The sequence below is a fragment of the Diadema setosum genome, chromosome 16, assembly GCF_964275005.1.
Source record: "Diadema setosum chromosome 16, eeDiaSeto1, whole genome shotgun sequence".
Lineage (NCBI taxonomy): Eukaryota > Metazoa > Echinodermata > Echinoidea > Diadematoida > Diadematidae > Diadema > Diadema setosum.
In genome coordinates this window covers 20,379,050-20,398,470 of record NC_092700.1, presented here as the reverse complement: position 1 = coordinate 20,398,470, position 19,421 = coordinate 20,379,050, and the positions used below count along the sequence as shown (strand labels likewise).

Here is a 19,421-nt window from a genome sequence, read left to right as displayed (position 1 = left end):
AATCTTAACGTAACATTTTAATTAAATGTTTCCTTATTTTTGCTTTGTTACTACTTCTTCCACTGTTGCACATTATGTTGTCTTCTGCACTCGTATGCCAACCTTGAAAATGTAATTGTTTGCCACATATTTCATATGTTTTGTATTCGTAAGATTATACTAAAAAAAAAATGTGGAAATTACGTCAGTTAAAAACGATGTCAATCCAATTATTGTAATATATTGTCTGACGTATATAATTTCATCTGATGTTCCATAATTTTTGGTTTCAGATAAGAAAAATAAGAAAAAATTAGATTAAACTTTCAGCCTCAGAAACAATTCATTCTTTTGTTGTGTTTTAGAATGAAAGTTGAGGATGGCCATTATTATAACATCATTATTATGACAAAGAACAGGTACACGGAAATTTGAGATCAACATTAGTTGGTTTTTGTCTGTAGCAACTTTTTATATCTCCTTAAAATATACCTACCTATATTGCTACTTTTAAAATCTGTTTTATAGTGCAACATCTATAACCGCAAATCAGTGCTCTTGCCATTAATGAAAGTGGTAATATGGCAAGTAGGATACCTAACATAATCATACCATTGTGTAAACTAATCTTCGAGACATCTGCATCACTCTGTGTAATATAAATGACTAAGATTAGAACAATAATTTTTATGTTAATGTACAGTAAATGATTCCTTAAGGTTAGAGGGAAATCGTATCGCACATGGTACAACTATCATTCCATGGTAATTACCAGTATCTAACTTCTCTAACACAGATTTTTAATAAAATCCACCATTGGTATCTAAAATGCACAAATCCAAATTACTGTTTCGATTTTGTTAAAGGATCAATGAGATATTGTATCTCCCTCAACAAAAATATCATTTGGCGATAATGATTTACCAATTACATTGTATTACGACTTCACCTGGAACAACCCAGGATCAACCATTGCTTTCCACGATACAAGGTAATTTGATCCGCGAATTAGTTAGACAGGTGTAAGACCATCGAATCATATTATCAGCAAATGTTATTGTGACCGTCAACGCTTTAGTATAACGCTTTATTCGACGACCTTTCTCTCCTTTACTTTGTTGTTCATGCCACACTTCCCATGTCCCGTTATTCAGGATGCTATTTTTTTTTTCTTTTTAGGTCCTACTATAAGTATCGGTGACTGTAAGTTGGAGAATTTCGATTTTTATTTGGTGATCTTGGGTGTGATTACACTTTTTTCACTTTTCTTTCTTTTCCTAAATGTTATTGTTGAGGAGATTCCAGTCATTTCTTTATACTGGATGTAGATCAAATGAAGAAAATTGTCTTTCAGAGATGATATGAATTACCTCAAATACAAAAATATACTTAAGGTCATGTGAATGTTGTCTATGCTGAAGAATCCGCTAATTCTATTCAATGAATCTGAGGTCATTGTTATTCCTGCAGCTATTGCAGCTGCTCGAAGTGCCCAATAAATCTTTGCTGCTGCTCTCAGATATATATTAAGTGTATTGCAGAAGCGATTCATAGATAATTCTACTCGAAGGAATAGAAACCATAATTATCTCTATTTCGTCAAGATTTTACTTCTCTGAAATATTTTTTTAACTTCTAAGACACAGCGATTATGCTATTCATGAAATTCCAGTGCCTTTTACATGGAGATGAGGGCGTTTGTCAGTGTACTGCCCATTCGTGATGAAGACAGTAAATATCGCTTCATGAACCACAAGGGGAAAAGGTGCATCGACGGTATCCAAATAGCTAGCCTTTTCAAATTGCCTCCATCTCCCCTCCCCACGACAGGAATTCGGTGCATGAATGGTGTACAGAACTTTCCTGTGTGAGTCACCTCATTCCATACTGAATCATAGAACATAGAAAGGAATCGAAGCTTCTAGATTTCTAGGTTACCATCAGTGCTCTCATACTTTGCAATTTATATATTATGTTGAGCTTTGGAGTTATTTTGCCTATGGAGATTTGCTCTTGGGGAAAACCATATCTTCATATAGAGATGCTGTGGTGGGTTCCTCTTTGTCCATGTTCGCATACTGATTTTCGATTATTTCATTGGCACATGCTTCAAGAACGAGATACCCATTTTCGTCTAACTCGCGCTCTTCTCTTGGTTTCCTGGAGTATACTGTTACAGAATATAGAGAATTGTTCAGACCTATCGAAAGAGGGTTACGCTTATCATTTCTCTCGACACTCGCGTACTCATGTCCATGCAGCAATTCCCTGATGGGTTCGGATTGGTCGGAAGTTGAAAGAATATCTTCGTAAACTGACCGTTCAGTGAACTCACATCTACCACCGTTATCTGCAGGTCTGAACCGGATGGGCATATCTCTGTTGATCTCTGGTCCGAAGGATTGAACACAGTTAATGTAACACGTCTTTTCCTGTTCGCAACTCGTAGGTCTGTGTGGACTAACGTTGGACATTAGGTATCCGTTTTCATCAATGTCGTTTTCTGTTGCTAAGAAGTCCGAATATTTAAGTAATTTGTCATCTTCCGTTTTCTTCACATTTCCTGTCATGTCCACGTAAAGCTCTTTCTTGGCATTAATTTTCATTTTTTGACACTGCGCAATGTCTTCACTATCTCGGTGTAGGTCGTCACGGAGAGGCCGCGAAATCGTGTCCGGTAGATTGTTGACCACTTCCCCTTCAAGAGTGTGATCCTATCAAGGACAATAAAGAGTAGAGGGTAACACGCTAATGCATGATGTTGCTTGCTGACATTAACTTTTAAGTTTATTTCTAGAGATGCGCAATGTGTTTGGAAAAAAAATGTGTATACCTCATGGTAACTGATATGAGTATTGTCGTCCTGATCAACCGAATATTTCGTTATGGCACCACAAGGTTTCTGCCTACGTAACTACATATTTAATAAATATCAGTGCCGTGTAGTGTATAAGAGAGTGGTAGAAGCACGTGATATTGGAGTGACAATTTACCTGGAAACCAAGCACGAAAAAAATCACATTTCTGGTAGCTTTGTTACAAAAGTGTGATTAATTCAAAGTAGAGCATCTAAAATGCATACGGTACTCTTTTGAATATAAATTAAGAGTTAACTTTGCTTATAGAAAAAATAGTTAATAAACACTTGCAGTGAGAAAAATTCGTTATTTTAAAGGTCAAGTATATTTCTCGGTATGGAATCAGGGAGTTTAATACTACAGAGAGTTCCGTTCGAAAGTAACGACCTGCTATATTTAACAATATAATCCAAGGTGACTACCTCTGCAGAGTTCTGGTAGATGTGGTGCACTTCTTCCTGATTAGCTGTGACCTCGTCAGTTTTGTTGCCCTGTTGTTCCGGCAAAGTGCGATGCATCGCGTCGGTATTGATAGAATGCAAAGAATGGGTACCCGATTTATTTGAATTTTCTGGGTGCCTATGCTTTCTGTTGAGTAAAAAGAAACAACGCCAGACGAAAGGTTTTGGGGAGTATACGTCGTGGGTAATAGAATCTAACTACAGATTCGTGTGGAAAAAAAAAATTGGCAAATAATCAACATTTTCTTCTTCGCAGATTTCTGGAACAAAATTTTCATACTTCAAAATTATGTAGTAAACATGAAGTACTTTTACTTTCAGTGCTAACTTAAACGCATTGAAAGATTGTTTGATTCCATGGCCCGTCCTTTCATTGAATAACTGTTGTGCTTGAAGCAGCGCGGGGAACAGTTTAATTTTGTTTTCCAATATTATGAGCGTCTTAGTCGTTTTATGTCAATATTTGTAATACATGATATATTGCATTGTAAATAAGCATTATCTGTATATATATATATATATATATATATATATATATATATATAATATATGTACATATATACATTTATTCATTCATTTATTTATATGGGGTAAACACTCCAAGTAATGAAGGGAAAAGAATGCGTTCTCACTCACTTTTTCCAGCGATGTTTGCACCAAGCGATAGATAAAATAGCGATTACTAAGGCAGCGAAACAGACACGGGATCCAATAGTCAGTGCAATATATTGTGTCTTCAGGTCTCCAGAAACTGACAAACAGAATTCATCAAATCGATAATTCGTCATCAAATAATGATTGAATGCTTGGCAACATGCTATGATCTTCTTAGCACTTCTGCTTTTTTTTTAGGCTGCCAAACTTCTTTCAATCCGTTCTACGTCAGTGAGTCAAACATGTACATATTTGGCACTTTCACAGACCCTTGAACAGGGAATAAATGGCGCACAACGTATTGAGACAATATGACGTGCAGGCGATTAATTGAGTCCCGTTTATGTTGGTGTGAAGAAACCGATCCTTACTGAATAGACAAACAATTCATCTGAAATGTCTGATCAACATTCAGGCATTGATTTTTCCACATTTTTATTACTAATTTTGTAAAGCTCCAAGTTTTAACGTTGTTTACATTATAGTCCATTATGTCTGTAATCATACCAGCGTAACGGTAAAAAAAAAAAAACGGACAAAAAAAAACGGACAATAGACACAATTTTCTTAAACAATGGTTCAGTTCAACCTCTTTGGTGAAAGAAAGCTAGTAAATGGACAATATATTATCGAAGCATACGACTAAAATTCGAAGATTATCGATTCTTTAAAAAAAAGGCGAGAAAGATTTGACATGGAAGAATTTGTCGAAAGGGCAAATTAATCAAAATTTAAGACGAAGCCAGTCACCACTTTTAGGTCTCCATGAAAATTCAGTTCAAAATAATAATCTATAATAATGATAATAATAATAATAAAAATCATCATAATCATAATAATTCTAGTCAAAGTGTTGATTCCAGTACAATAACAATACTAAAAGAAAAGTTCGTTGCCTTACCTTCCAACAACCTTTAATCTGACCAAACATTCGACACATTACACATCTTCTTCAGGGTTTCAGATATGGCAATATGATGACTAAATTCGTAATGCTTAAAATGCCTAAAAACTAAGAGAAGGGGTACTAAGAGATACGCGGAGAGTCCACTTTCGTTCACACCATGACTTGATATGAACAACCGAGAATACGAAGATGATCCAAAACTAAACACCGCTTGTCAATGAAGACAAAAAATAGAACCAGTAGTGAATGGAAATGATAGAGAGAGAGAGAGAGATGTTACAGAACGCAAAATGTGTTTGCAAAGCCACTTGCTGAACAAAGACAAATGAGGGAGATTTAGCGAGAAATTGAAAAAAAATAATAATAAACGAACTGATCTAATTACGACAAGAAGCTCACCTGGAAAAGCTGTGTTCACTGTTTCTTGCAAAGCCGTCCATTCTTCAGTGGCCTGAATCTCGTCTGTTATTCAAAAAGCAGACGGCAAGGGAGTAGGAAGTTCAAACGCTCAAAATAACTCATTGTTCGGGTTTTATACTCATTTAATGTGCACGTTTACATAAAATCATACATCGAAAAGATAAATGGGCCTCTATGCCCTTCTTCTTTTGCAGGGCAAACCATAAAAATAGTTTGTCCTGTATTTTAAGTGCTTCAGGCCGATGATGGCTGCAAATACCATAATGTCGTTCGGTACCACATATTCATATGGCATCTATTACAGGGAAAAATGGTTGGCATGGAAGACAATGGTAACCTGCTAGCACACGCTTCCACGGCAGACTCATTCGATTTTAAAAATACTACAACTTATGTCAGCCAGAGCTACAGGGGCTTCCAAAATATCGCAAAATAAAAAGAAAAGATGATTCAGTTGATTATGCAAAGAATCCGGTGCATTCAAGATTACGACAGCGCATAAATCAACTACTGTTAGAGACATAATGACGCCCCCTCCATAAATGACGGCTGAAATTATAGACATTACCACAAAAAGTCACCCAAACCGAAAGAGTCTGTAACATTAAATTGTTCTTGAACTGATGTCCTTACAAGGCGTACAGCATAAATACCTCATAAATACTCGTTCATACAACATTAATATTTCCGTTCATGTCACACACTGAATCTGCAATTACAATACTTACTTGAAGTGAAGTCTATGTTTTCTGATGTCGTTGTGCTGATTTCGGCGTCATGTCGTTCATTATCTGTGACAAAACTCACAAAAATATGTAAAGCTGTATCAGCACTACTAACGGATGAGCCAGTGGCGTAACTGCGGGAGGGGGGGGGGGAGGGGCACGTACCCCCCAATCCGCTGGTTAAAACAAAACAAAACAAAAAACCTTACCAAAATGGTAATTCAACGGTTAGTAAACTGCTTTTGAAATCGACATAAAAGGGTGATCAAGAAATAAGATATTTCTCTCAGATTTCTTTCAACCATAATTAAAGAGGCATGATTCCTTGTTGGCATTCTCAATATAAGCAGGATGTGCGCAGAGTACTAGTACTCAGAACATCCGAACGGCAAAAAGAGTCGCTGCAATGTTCCGCAATGTGATGTAGAATGTACACCTTTGTACTTTACGCTTTGTTACATCAAAGCTATAGATCATTGATTTTCTAGCAGTGGCGGATCCAGAGGGGGGCGCAACCGGCGCACGTCCCCCCTTTATTTTTCGTAAAAAACAATAGAAATAAAAAGAAAAACAATGAAATGAAACCCGGAAGTGGCACCAGAAATATTAGTCACGCCCCCCTTTACAGAACTCCTGGATCCGCCCCTGTCAAGTGTTGCTTTACATACTAGTCTATATCAAAATGCCTTGCACTGCCAATAATAGGACTTGACCTAGGCTATTTCTTAACTTTTTCATGCATATAAAAGACACACACACACACACACACACAAACACAAACAATTAGGGGATGCTCTAAAGTGCAGATTTTGAAAATTTTTCCCCAACTTGGTCACTTCGACGCCCCCTCGCTGGTCATACCTCCCCCAATCATGAGCATAAACCGACACCCTTGACTACCAGTGGCGGATGCAGGGGGCGCACCGCCCCCCCCCCCCCCTCTTAATTTCCAAAGCGAACAAAATATAGCTACAAACGGCAGTTTTGGGACTGTAAAATGTCAAAATTTTCAAGCTCGCTCGCATTCAATCGCTACGCCATTCTCCTGATGTTACTGCCAGTAATTGCCAGCAGTTGCGCCCGGTGCGCCCCCTCCCCCCATTAATTTCCAAAGTGAAAAAGTATAGCTACAACCGGCAATTTTTTTGGACTGTAAAATATTAAAATTTTCAAGCTCGCTCGCTTTGCTCGCTCGCATTTAATCGTTATGCCACTCTCCTAATGTTGCTGCCAGTAATTGCCAGCAGCTAAGCCCGGTGCGCACCACCCCCCCCCCTTAATTTCCAAAGCGAAAAAAAGTATAGCTACAAACGGCAGTTTTTTGGACTGTAAAATGTTAAAATTTTCAAGCTCGCTCTCTTTGCTCGCTCGCATTTAATCGTTATGCCACTCTCCTAATGTTGCTGCCAGTAAATGCCAGCAGTTGAGCCTGGCGCGCCTCCCCCTTAATTTCCAAGGCGAAACATATAGCTACAAACGGCAGTTTTGAGTCTGTAGAATGTCAAAATTTTCAAGCTCGCTCGCTTCGCTCGCTTGCATTTTATCGGTATGCCATTCTCCTAATTTGCTGCCAGTAATTGCCAACAGTTAAGCCCGGTGCGCCCCCCCCCCCCCGCCTTAATTTCCAAAGCGAAAAATATCGGTACAAAAGGCAGTTTAGGGACTGTAAAATGTCAAAATTTTCAAGCTTGCTCGCTTCGCTTGCTCACATTTTATCGTTATGCCATTCCCCTGATGTTGCTGCCAGTAATTGCCAGCAGTTGCGCCATGTGCGCCCCTCTTAATTTCCAAAGCGTAAAGAATATCGCTACAAACGGCAGTTTATGGACTGTAAAATGTCAAAATTTCCAAGCTCGCTCGCTCCGCTCGCTCCCATTTTATTGTTATGCAATTCTCCTGATGTTGCTGACAGTAATTTGTCGTTTTAAACCGTCATTCCATAAGCCATGTAAGGAAAATTTACAATGTTGCTCAATGACTGCGCTGTTGAATGCATCACATTCCGTAATGTATTCTAGTCCCCATTCAGTTAGCAGACTGACAGCGCACGTACACACACACAAGCATACACATCCTCAAAATTACTTTTCCATAGGTGCCCCCCCCCCCCCCATGTCTCGACCTACGGTACGCCACTGGGAAGAGCGATAAGAAGCAGATACATATCTTTCACAAAAAATGGAATTTGAAACATAATTATCATACTCAGTGTTCCTTCAGTTGAAGCAAAGGAATACTTCCGTCGGGGAGTTTAGACAAAAGTTACAGGACATGCAGACATTTTAAAAGCAGTCAAAAGCTCGGTTTTAATAGCATTGAATCAAAGCGTTATAAAAGATTCAACAAATAACACATAGAGAAGTGTTAACAGGAAATGCAGATAATATGCATACATTTCTTTTGGCAGCTACTGCATGTACACGTGTATATCAAGATAAATATACTGAAATAAATAACGCCGGTGCTTTCGGAAAGTCAGGAGCTAAATATTAAGGAAATCGTCTTCAATGTGTTATCACTATAGATGCTATCATAATTATGCTTCCTCAAAGTTTGAAGTGAAAATATTCAATTGATTTTGTGTTTTTGTTTGTTTGTTTGTTTTTTCGTTTATTTGTGGGGGAGGAGAATAGATATGTCATATGGTATGACAGCAATCACCTCGACATTAATTGTGGCCTTCTCATAATATCAACATAAACAACTGTCTCATTTCTAATTTTTATGACAGATTGTGTGTTACATTATCGACTGCCCGACAAGAAGAACTATCATTTAATGCACACTAAAACCCAATTGAAGACTTTCCTTGTCAATGACTCATTTGGCTATAAAGAATCGGCACTTGCTATAATAGTATAATGATACAAGGTGGTGTAAGACGCAGATATTACGAGAAGGAAATCGTGGTCACGATTGACAAGTTTACACACCCACCCTCTTTACCAACGGGCCTGCTATATATGGTAGAAAACATGATTAAGTTTGACCAATTTAAATAGAGAAAATTCAATTCATCTCTATATTACTCACGAAAGCAATATCGGCAAGTGACTTTTTTTACCAAGTCTATATCATAAAAGCGTTAATAACGCAGAACTTTTGATATCCACTAACATAAAAATCTACAAATATTCCTTACAAATACCACCACCAAAATTACTTATAAATCAAAAATAAAAATATTTATCTCAAATGATATTGCATAATATTGAATGCAGATTAACTTATAAAAATCCTAGAAATGTTTTTTTTTTTAATGAAAGGAAACAAAAGATATAGAAAATTATGTAATGTAGGTTGACTTTATGCAAGTTGTCTTCCTTCCAGAAATTGACTTCTTATGTTATGATTTCCCAATTTTGATGTGAAATTCTGCAATTGTCTGCTGTCAAAAACCGAGAATAATGTTGATAACCTTTTGTCTGCCTCACTTTCTACTCTTACTTTTAAACAAAACACAAAAAACAAGTTTGCTTCTGGTTACATTAAGACATACTGCATGCTGTAATTAATTCATTGTACGACATACCGTTTGTTACATTATCGACTGCCCGGCAAGTCGGGACTGATGCGTTCCAAACGGGGAAGTAAGTCGACCATCCAGGTCGTCCACACTGCAGTGCCGCGCTGCCAGTTAGCAAGAAGCCTTCAACACAAGTAAGAGTTATCTTTGATCCAAAGCTCGTGATATTATAGTCCCAATAACCATCAGATACAGGCCCGGGATGCTTACATAGCCCTACAGAAACTTTCGATTAAAGCAAGAGAGAGTAGTCGTGATAAAAGAGAGAGAGAACACAGAGAAATATTCTAACGATACGAAAAAGAAAGAGTGTGTAGTTTTTGGTCATCTTATATTCACTTAATTCTGCTAGCGCCGCCATTGTCGATGTAAACTTATATTGTGATAATAATCGCTTCAGGGAACATTTTAATGAACCGATGATCCGTGTGATCACAAATCCCGACGGCATTAATGAAGAGAGTTTGGAATTCCCCAAATGAATCCCCTGTGGAATAAAGACTCTCTTTTTGGGGTTTAAGTTTAAGATGAAGACATGTCAGAATTAAAAGTAATGTTATATCTTGTAATGTATGTTAAAGTGCTAGTGAATTACGTGTTATAATCATCCCAGAAGCAGTGGTAAATCAATAGGGATAATACAAATCTGAAATCACGTGTCAATAGTACTGACATGTTACATAGAGAGAATAATAGAGAATAAGAAAATTTTCTTACTGCCATTGGGTCATATTGTTTTGACACTCACTGTTAAACAAACAATAGACTTGCTGATCGGATTGTGTCTTGGTTTGAGGTGTCCAGTGATGAGTGTGGTTTACGGTTCCAATGAAATTTGTATACTCTTCTGATTGATAACACATGCAGTTCCTGTCATGAACAATAGCAATGTCATGGTTTCCCGGTTTCCCTCTACAGGTAAACACACACTCTTCGTCCGAATTAACGTTAAATCCGGAAAATGTTAAAGCCTCGAAATCGTGACGATAGCCCCGGTAGCACCCAAGAAATCCAGGTTCTGCGTGCGCACAGTAAGAGTGAGAGAGAGTGAAATATTTATTGACCAACCCTTCAACATTTACCTATGGTGACAAAAGTGCAGACATTTACAAACATTCAAACGACAGAAGGTTATAGGTACAAACTCACATTGTTTGTCATTTCAAAACAACACATGACGTGCTTCATAAACTCTACAAATGTCTTCGTATTTCCGATGTGAGGCAATTTTCTATTTGTATAAGTATTAATTTCTTATTTTCTGCAAATTACCGTACTTTTCCATCTTCGGATCTAACTGATAGATATTGTAACATGTTTAATATAAACATATAAATATAAATATAAAATATCTAATATTGTGTATATAATATGTATAAAAAGATGTGAAGAGTTTGTTTGCAAAAACCGATAAGTCCATTTTTGAAGATTTTGAATTACGGCTTCTGTCATAAAGTACAAAATAATACCTTTTAAATGATATATTGGTCATTACATATAAAGGTACATTTTTTGAAGTTGTGGTCAAAAGAAGCAAAAATGTTCTTATTATTCTCTTTATTTTTCTTGACCTTTAATCGCAAATATCTCCATTAGGCAAATATGGACTTCGGTTTTTGCAAACAAACTCTTCATATAATATCGACACCCTATTAAAAAAAAAATCATATCACATCACGAATTCAAAACATATTGCTTGCTGAAGTTTTTACGTTTACTCTCACCTCGGCATCTCAGTCTCACAGCCTTGTTCCATCAGGAACACTCAGTTCCTTGTGACAGACAATCACATACTCTTGTCTTCTGACAACCTGTGCATTGATATTTCGGAAATCATCTAGGTGCTGATTGATTGATAAATAAACTCATTAAACATTACCTTTGTGGTAAATACAAGTTTCGTCGTATTTCTGTAAATTTAGCACAATACCAGACAAATCGGGGGTTTGTTTAAAAATTACAAAACAAATTTACATTGATAGCAAGATCAGTCTGAAGAATTCGACTTCTAATTTGTAAGTGTGCAAATGTATTGGTGTGCGTAAAAGATGCCGTTCAGAGAATCGTATCTTAATTCAGTAAAGTGAGTGAAACATCCTTGCATGCATTCTCCCAATGCATACCCACAACCATATTCACAATATTGCAGTTACCTTGGGAATATGCACGCCATTGAATCCTGTTTGATGTTGCTGCACTTCGAATATGTTGAGCCCAATGATCTTTTACGGCGGGGAAACCGAGCTCTCTGCAGACTAAATCAGCAGCTCTGATGTTAAAGCCATCATCGCACATATATCTGTCTGACTCCAGGACCACTAACCCATCCATGGAAGAGGGTCCTCCAACCAGCTTTACCGATGGCTTTTCTTTGAAATGAATGAATATAGGTCTCTAAAGTGCATTTGTGATTTTATTATCTTGAATTTGTTTTAACTGAATTTATTTCTCGTATTCCACGACAACAACCATACATAATACATATCGCTGGAACAAAACAGTGTCGAACTAATCAAAATGCTGTTCAAAACATAGAAAGAAGCAACAAAAATTAATCCAATTTTTAATGAGCAATTAGATAGCACAAGGCGGGTACAGTTGCGGGAGCAATTTGCTTGACTTGGATAACGGCCTCGCGACATTATGATTTATCACAGCTCTCTTTTATTTTTTCATCGAAGGAACAGGAATTGGGGAACACCCGAATAGAAAAAGTTCTAGAGAAGAGAAGATAAGAAAACGATAGTATACAGTGTTCAGGAGTTTTGTTTTGGCAGTAAAGATTTTAATCTGCTTTTGCTTTAACATTAGGTGGCATAATTACGTTTAACGAGACTGATCATTTTGTCGTGTATAAAGTCCCAAGAAATCGTGATGCAGAAAAGGAACTCAGAAACATCGGCATATGGAAAGTCGGCTGACAAAACTTTTCAAAGACCTTTATGAAAACATTCAAGACAGCTTCAGTTCTGTTAACTGATCATTTCTTTGTGAATGCTATGAGATATATGGCACATTTTGTGTCCTTTTTTCAATTTTTCTTCAATTTTATGCTAATTACATAGTTAGTATCCACCCAAATAAGCTGAGAAATAGTGATAGTTGAGGGTGTTTTTCTTTTTCATTGAAGACCTGAAAGATATAATATTCTATACTAACACACATATTGAATTCATCGCTTACAAATGACTTGTCTCTCTTCAAAATGAAGATAAAACAAAGATTAATTTCACATATGCAAAAGACTGCCAAAGCCAACTGGGCAACGATCTCCCCTTTATCCCTGTAAATGTCTCCAGGATGGATGGGAGGAGGGGTGTTGCTCACCAGATATACTGTTTCCTGAGTGAATATGATTTATTTTCTGGCATGCAGTTTGGCATTCGCTAAACGTTATTAAAGATTCGCCATGCATTACTTTTCGTTTTTTGTTCCTTTCCTAATAGGAAATACCGCACAAACTCGAGCAAGATTTGAACATGCGATCCTCTGGTCACCGGACAGGCGTCTTATCAACTAGACTACCGAGCTTCAGTCCAATAGCCAGTGCAGCATGGTTCTAATCCTTATAGAATGGCCTCTCGAGAATAAAATATGCCCATGATTAATTTTGTTATGGACACTACTAGAACACTGATCTACTCATTACATATTAGCGTCGATGTAGGATATGTTGTCAATCAGTTGCAGTAAAAACAACTCGATCGAAGTATTTCATCCATTTTAATAATTACGCAGTACCCACTGCATCTTATAAGGATTCACAGCACTCATCTGGCTGTCGGGCGGAAGCTCAGTGGTCTAATGGATAAGACGCAATCATGTCCGGTGATCATGATGTCAAAGGTTCGAATCCTGCTCGATTATGTGTGCTTATGGCTACAACTACAACACAAATCAATTCAGTGCTTATTTTCGTTGATGAAGGCCAATTTTGTCAATTACTTGCATTTAACTTAAGCCTTATTTATACATCATATTTTTTTTGGGGGGGTGCTGTAAGACGCATTTATACTGCTTATGTGCTAACAATGAATGAAAAACATTTATACGTGGACACGTTGAGAGACATTTTCAAGGTTACTTGTATCCGTCATCTCATTAGCTTACATTGAGCATATACATTTTTGAATCCACGAAGTTATTATTCCTGTTTGTGAAATAAACACAACGGAAATTCAGTACTGAGCCATAATAACGGATTAAGATAACCCGTCAATGGCTATATAGTTCTGAAAAAATGGCAATATCAATACATTAGTAAGTTATTTTGTATTGCTATCAAGAGAAATAGAAAAAAGTAAGAACTATAACATAACTCTGCCAGAGAAACGTTGCAAAAATCACCATGTGTGGTACTTGGTAACATTTCGGCGAGTCACTGCAATCTGCGTCAACATATGCATAAGTCATTTCGTGAAATAAGATGAGATTAAAAAAGAAAAATATTTTTTGCGTGTGGTTAAGTTCAAGTGTTTTAGTAAGTGTAGAAATACTAACAATTGTTATGAGCCCTAAACAATAAGTAATACTTACCCTCATAACACTTCACGTTCGTCTTAAAATTCGGTGAATATGTATATATGTTTCCACAAACGCAGTTTCATCTGATGAGACAGGGATAAAGCCGAGGACGGCAACATTTGATTCATTATCAGAGTCCGAAATGCTCTTTTAGATACCATATCCTTTATATGAAACATCATTCACACATTATTAATAGATTGAATTTCGATGAGAAATCGCCGTCCTGGAGGTGTCTGTATAACCCAACTGCTGTTGGGGATGCATGCTCCATCACAAGATATGTCAAGATCTAGCGGCCTTCCTGAGCAGTTGAGAGTAAAATCTGTGGGCGCAAGAACGGAAGCACTGTAAGAAAATGTTAAATTTTTGGATCAGGTGAAAAGAGATTTTTTTTTTTCATTATCAAGCATTCATAAATCATGAAGTGTTAGCTTTTCTAATTCATTGTGTAAGAAAGAAATGATTACCGCTAACAATACTCCAATATGGTATTTCTCAATAAATTTGATATTTACTTTATTAAATCAAAGGTTGGAAACGTATACTACTTAAGGAAACAAATCAACACTCAACTGTTAATAGTGCCCAGTTCCAGTTCATTGAAACGTCAAAGTATAAGACGACCAGTACCTTGACTATGCCGCAAAAATAACGAAAATTAGAATAAGAATATACATCAGAGTAAGAGTCTCGTATGCGATTTTTTTTTTGTTAAATAGATATAATTTTATGTCTCATATCCATACAAACCTTAGCATATAAAGACAGTTGAGAAGAATTCAGGATCTATAAAAGTCCATAAACTAAAAAAAGAAAGAAAAATACGTCCACGTCGTGTTGCTTTCTGAAAATGAGGAAGTGAGCAGGAAAAGGGCAACGAACAAGACCACAGTAGAACGCGACATTCTTGATCTTTGATTGATAACTAAAAATGAAACTCTGTATAAGTCCCTCTTTAGCCGTAGAGTGAAAGACTCTCTCAAACTTAATGAGGAATATCCCCACTCAAATGAATACGCTTCAAGGAGTACACATGTAAAAGTGTACACCCAGTCTTAGACGGTAAGAGTGTAGCTCAAATGGAAATCATTCAGTGAGCTGTTGAAAAAATTTACAATTATCTTTGTTGATGTCATTGGTGGTGTCATTGGAGAAGGGGCGTCCAAGGTTGCGTGCGCATGTACTTGGCAACTCCCTAGAGGCTGTACGTGCGCACTTGCTTTAAAGTACAAGTCGGTATCAGAATGATATTGTAATGTCTTTCAAATATCAAACGGCTTCAAGAAAGCGCCAAGACAGGACCTGTAGTCGCCATATAAAAATGCAGTTGATTTGTTTGATTTTCTTTTTCTAAGAATACAGCGTCCATGAATCACTTTGATCAATTTAATGATTAGCCTTTGATTGCTATCATGGCTGTTCCAGGATTTTGGTTGATTTTTTATGAATTTGTCTCCGCCTGAGTATGTCACATCATTACCTCTTTAGTCTACTAACTACCGTACAGTGTTTCAGACTTGCATGTAACAATATTGATTGTCAATAACCTTTACACTTGCACCTAAAAGGCAATATCAAAGAATGAGAGAAAAAACCCAAAGGTATTTGGTAAGCTGACAAGCCATTCATTCTATGGATCACGGAATGAATGAACTGCCTCATGTTCCTATAGGCATTTATGCATTTATCATAATTATTGACTTCCACTCATTCTGTGTGTGTGTGTGTGTTTGTGTGTGTGTGTCTGTGTCTGTGTCTGTCTGTCTGTCTTGTCTTTGTGTGTCTGTGTGTCCGTGCATATATCTCTTTATACAAATGTTATTCTCCTACTCTATGTGCCGCTCTCCTTGAGATTCTAAAAGGATTCTCGCTTCTCTTGCAATATTCAGCATGTGGATAGCAGAAATACTTTCCCAACTGTTTCACTTTCTTTCAGGTGGAGCATTACTCTCAGATAAAACGTAAGCTCAGTAATATCAAACCTCATCCCGGATACAAATGTAATCACTTTAACTTTGATTAGTATGCAATCCTTAGTTGGTGCTAACATTCTAAGTTTTAATTCACATGCTCTCAGCGAACCAGATTGTTTCGTCGTACAGGAGTAGTAAGTACAAATTCTACACCAGCACCTACATACCTTTCGATATCCAGTTCCATAGTTGTGGCCAAATCATTTATGTTAGATACCATCTCAAGCTACATATTAGACATTTGCCCACATTGGAAGGTTAAGAAAATGTCAAATGATATCACTCTCACGGAAGACAGGGTTGTGGTGTAATCTCCTTACAAATAGCTGTTTAAAATCTATCATATATATGTATATATATATATATATGTATATATATATATATATATATTCATCTATTTTTTTAGTATATACGGTATATTCATCTATATCTAAATCTTATACTGCAGAGTGCAGTATAAGATCTTACTGCTTACTTATAAGGCTCTCCATAACTGGTCTCCTGGCTACGTGTCTGAGCTTATTAGTGTACGTCAGCGACGACCAGGACTACGTTGTACTGGACTGACTCTCCATGTTCCCAATACCCGCCTAAAGATGTACGGAGATAGAGCCTTCTCGTCTGTGGCACCACGTCTGTGGAACTCTCTACCAGTCCAGCTTCGGAATTGCAGCAGCCTCAATACATTCAAGTCTGAACTGAAGACTTATCTTTTCCATCAACTTTGTGAATGATGTGTGGCACTTTTGGGGAGCTGGGCGCCTATGAATGTTTCTACAGATAAATGGCGCCATACAAATGCTGTTTTCATCATCATCATCATCATCATCATCATCATCTATTGCCTTTCCCTGTGAAAGTTGTCTGCTGAATTTTTAAGGGATTAATGTGAAGGGTTAACTTCACTTTTTTTTCGTTTCCTTCATTTTGTACATGTATACAATCTATATATATATATATATATATATATATATATATATATATTAGCCCCCAGTACGAAAAAGTGATGACACTGTAAATCGTACGATTATGATTTTGCAGCCAAAATCATCGTTTCTTCAAACCGTAGTATTTTGCTATTCCATCGTTTTTCAAGTTCCTTTGCTTAATACTTCTAAATCATTATTCATCTTGTGAACATGGTGTGATTCTTCGCTTCATGACACGCCGAGAAGTAATATGATGGCACGATGCATTCATGTGATTCTTGTCTTGTATTTTTGTTTATTTCATTATTTCTTTTTGTCATATTTACGTTTTCGAATTCAGACTTCCTTTGATACCCTTTTATACCACTGAAAATACGTCAGAAAATTAATGATTATGCTCTTCATTCATGAGTTTAGACAACTTTCATAAGCATTGTCAAGTATAATTGCTCCAAAACACTTCTGCTATGTATAGGTTCGATCTATTAAATTACAATCTCGCGTGTGATCTTCAATAGTCGAGGACATTTTAATTGTGTATTTTATATTGTGCAGTTTCGTTAGTTTCGTTTTTGAGAGTGGCATCTATATAGTATGATTGATTTAATCTTTGAGAGCCTTTAATGAGTCCGTGGATGGCCGATTCCCGGCCCTTGAACAGTGTTTCGTACACCTACACAATAGAGCTGATTTTATGAGATTTTGCGTACTGATGAAGACTCTGGTTGATAGGCAAGTGTGATTTGCATGTTACTATACCTATACACTGACTCTTTGCACTCATCGAATACGCAAACGATGCAAACCTCAAGGCCGTGTCACACCTTTCCGGGTAAGTTTGTTGCGAGTAGGGATTTTCCGGGACGCAGGGGAATTTTCTGATGGCGGACAAGAATGTGTGCGAGTTTCGCACATGTGTATATACCTGCTAGGCGCGTGTTACTTAAGTTCTCCTTGCGTGTATTCTGTGTGACCTGCGTGAGAGCTTTGAAACCGATCCGTTTTCTGGTACGAGCAACTTACGGGTTCTGCGAAGGACCTGCGTTGGAGTTGCATGCGAGGTGCTGCCTGTAAGGGTCTCCTACTGGTGTTCTGCGTGTACCACTGCGAGCGAACCCCAACGACTCACTCGGAACAAGTTTTGAGTATATCTGGGGAAGTTTTGCGGGTTGACTTGCGGCGATTCAAATTTGCTACCTGGAGCTGTCAACACAATTACAGTTACATAATCAGAAACAAATTGACCAAAAAACACAGTACATTTATGCATAAACAAATTAGAATATACAATATTTGATTTCAAAACATATATTTCTATCATAATAATACAACTTTATCTCATATTTTTTTCCTCTCTTTACCTTTTACTAAGCCGTTCTCTTTAACCTCTCTCTCTCTCTCTTCTCTCTCTCTCACTACCTTCCCCTCCTACCTTTCTTTTACTACATTATCAATTAATTCATTTAACATCTTATCAATTTCTTCTCCAAAAACTCCACTAATATTATATATATATATATATATTCCATTGTACTTAAAGTTTTTTATACTTATTGTTCTTGACAATGTTTCTGCAAATTGTCTTGCCTCGTGAATACGTGTAAATGGAAGCATAATGATTAATTTTATATATTTAAAAAGGTATCAGGTTATTTAAAACAGAAAAGGAAAAGGAAAGGGTAATGATGAAAAGGAAGAACAAAAGGATATGATCAACAATACAAGCATAGATGTAGAGGAATGTATTGTCTCACAGATTTCTCGGAGCGTATAAAGTGAATTATCACTTCATGTTAACAAGTTGACGAATGACTAAAGTAGTATGAAAGATCGAAGTTTTATTGAAATTCGACATGAAGTTAAATATGGAAATAGAAGTTGATTAATTATAAACAGTTCGCGCTCTATGCGGATTGCAGGCCATTGTATAAATAACAATTTTATAGCTTTTAAGTTTTTTTTTTCTCTCTCTCACTCTCTTTAAGGGATGAAAAGGGCTTAAAGGAGTTAGCTGCATGCTTGTCATTTTTCTTCCGTGGAGTTTTAAGGAATTTAGCAGATGACTATGTCGTGTAAGTAGGAGTTGTTAGAGTTCGTAATGAATCAACATGTTGCAAGACCCCCTGAGATTTGTGAGGCGATTACATCATAACCTTATCCTCCTTCTATGTGTTCCGACTAGTACGTGTATCACTTTAACTTGAAACCATGTGAGACGTTAATTGACATTCCATGACTTTTCAACTTTGTCCGAATGCAATGGTATTTCAACAACTTGGTTTATTTCATTGACGTCTGAGGTTAGTTCCAAAATCAAGTGGAACATACGAGGTGCTAATTTACCTGAATGGTTGGACAAAAAAAAATGGAAATGGATGACTACAGGTGTGTGGGATAGGGGGTGGCCTCACATAGGTTTACCAGCTAGTGAGAACGAATGAACAAAGAAATGATTCCTCGGA

General features: G+C 37.0%; 1 protein-coding gene across 1 annotated transcript in view; it reads right to left on the bottom strand.

Moving 5' to 3' along the window:
- Positions 1-1,976: 1,976 nt before the first annotated feature.
- Positions 1,977-19,421, bottom strand: part of LOC140239678 (uncharacterized) — a 47,671-nt gene continuing 30,226 nt past the window's right edge. The window contains exons 11-12 of the mRNA XM_072319507.1: positions 3,260-3,425; positions 1,977-2,693 (exon numbers count right to left, since the gene is read on the bottom strand). Coding sequence (XP_072175608.1) covers positions 1,977-2,693; positions 3,260-3,425 — 883 coding nt within the window. The remainder of the gene's footprint in view (positions 2,694-3,259; positions 3,426-19,421) is intronic.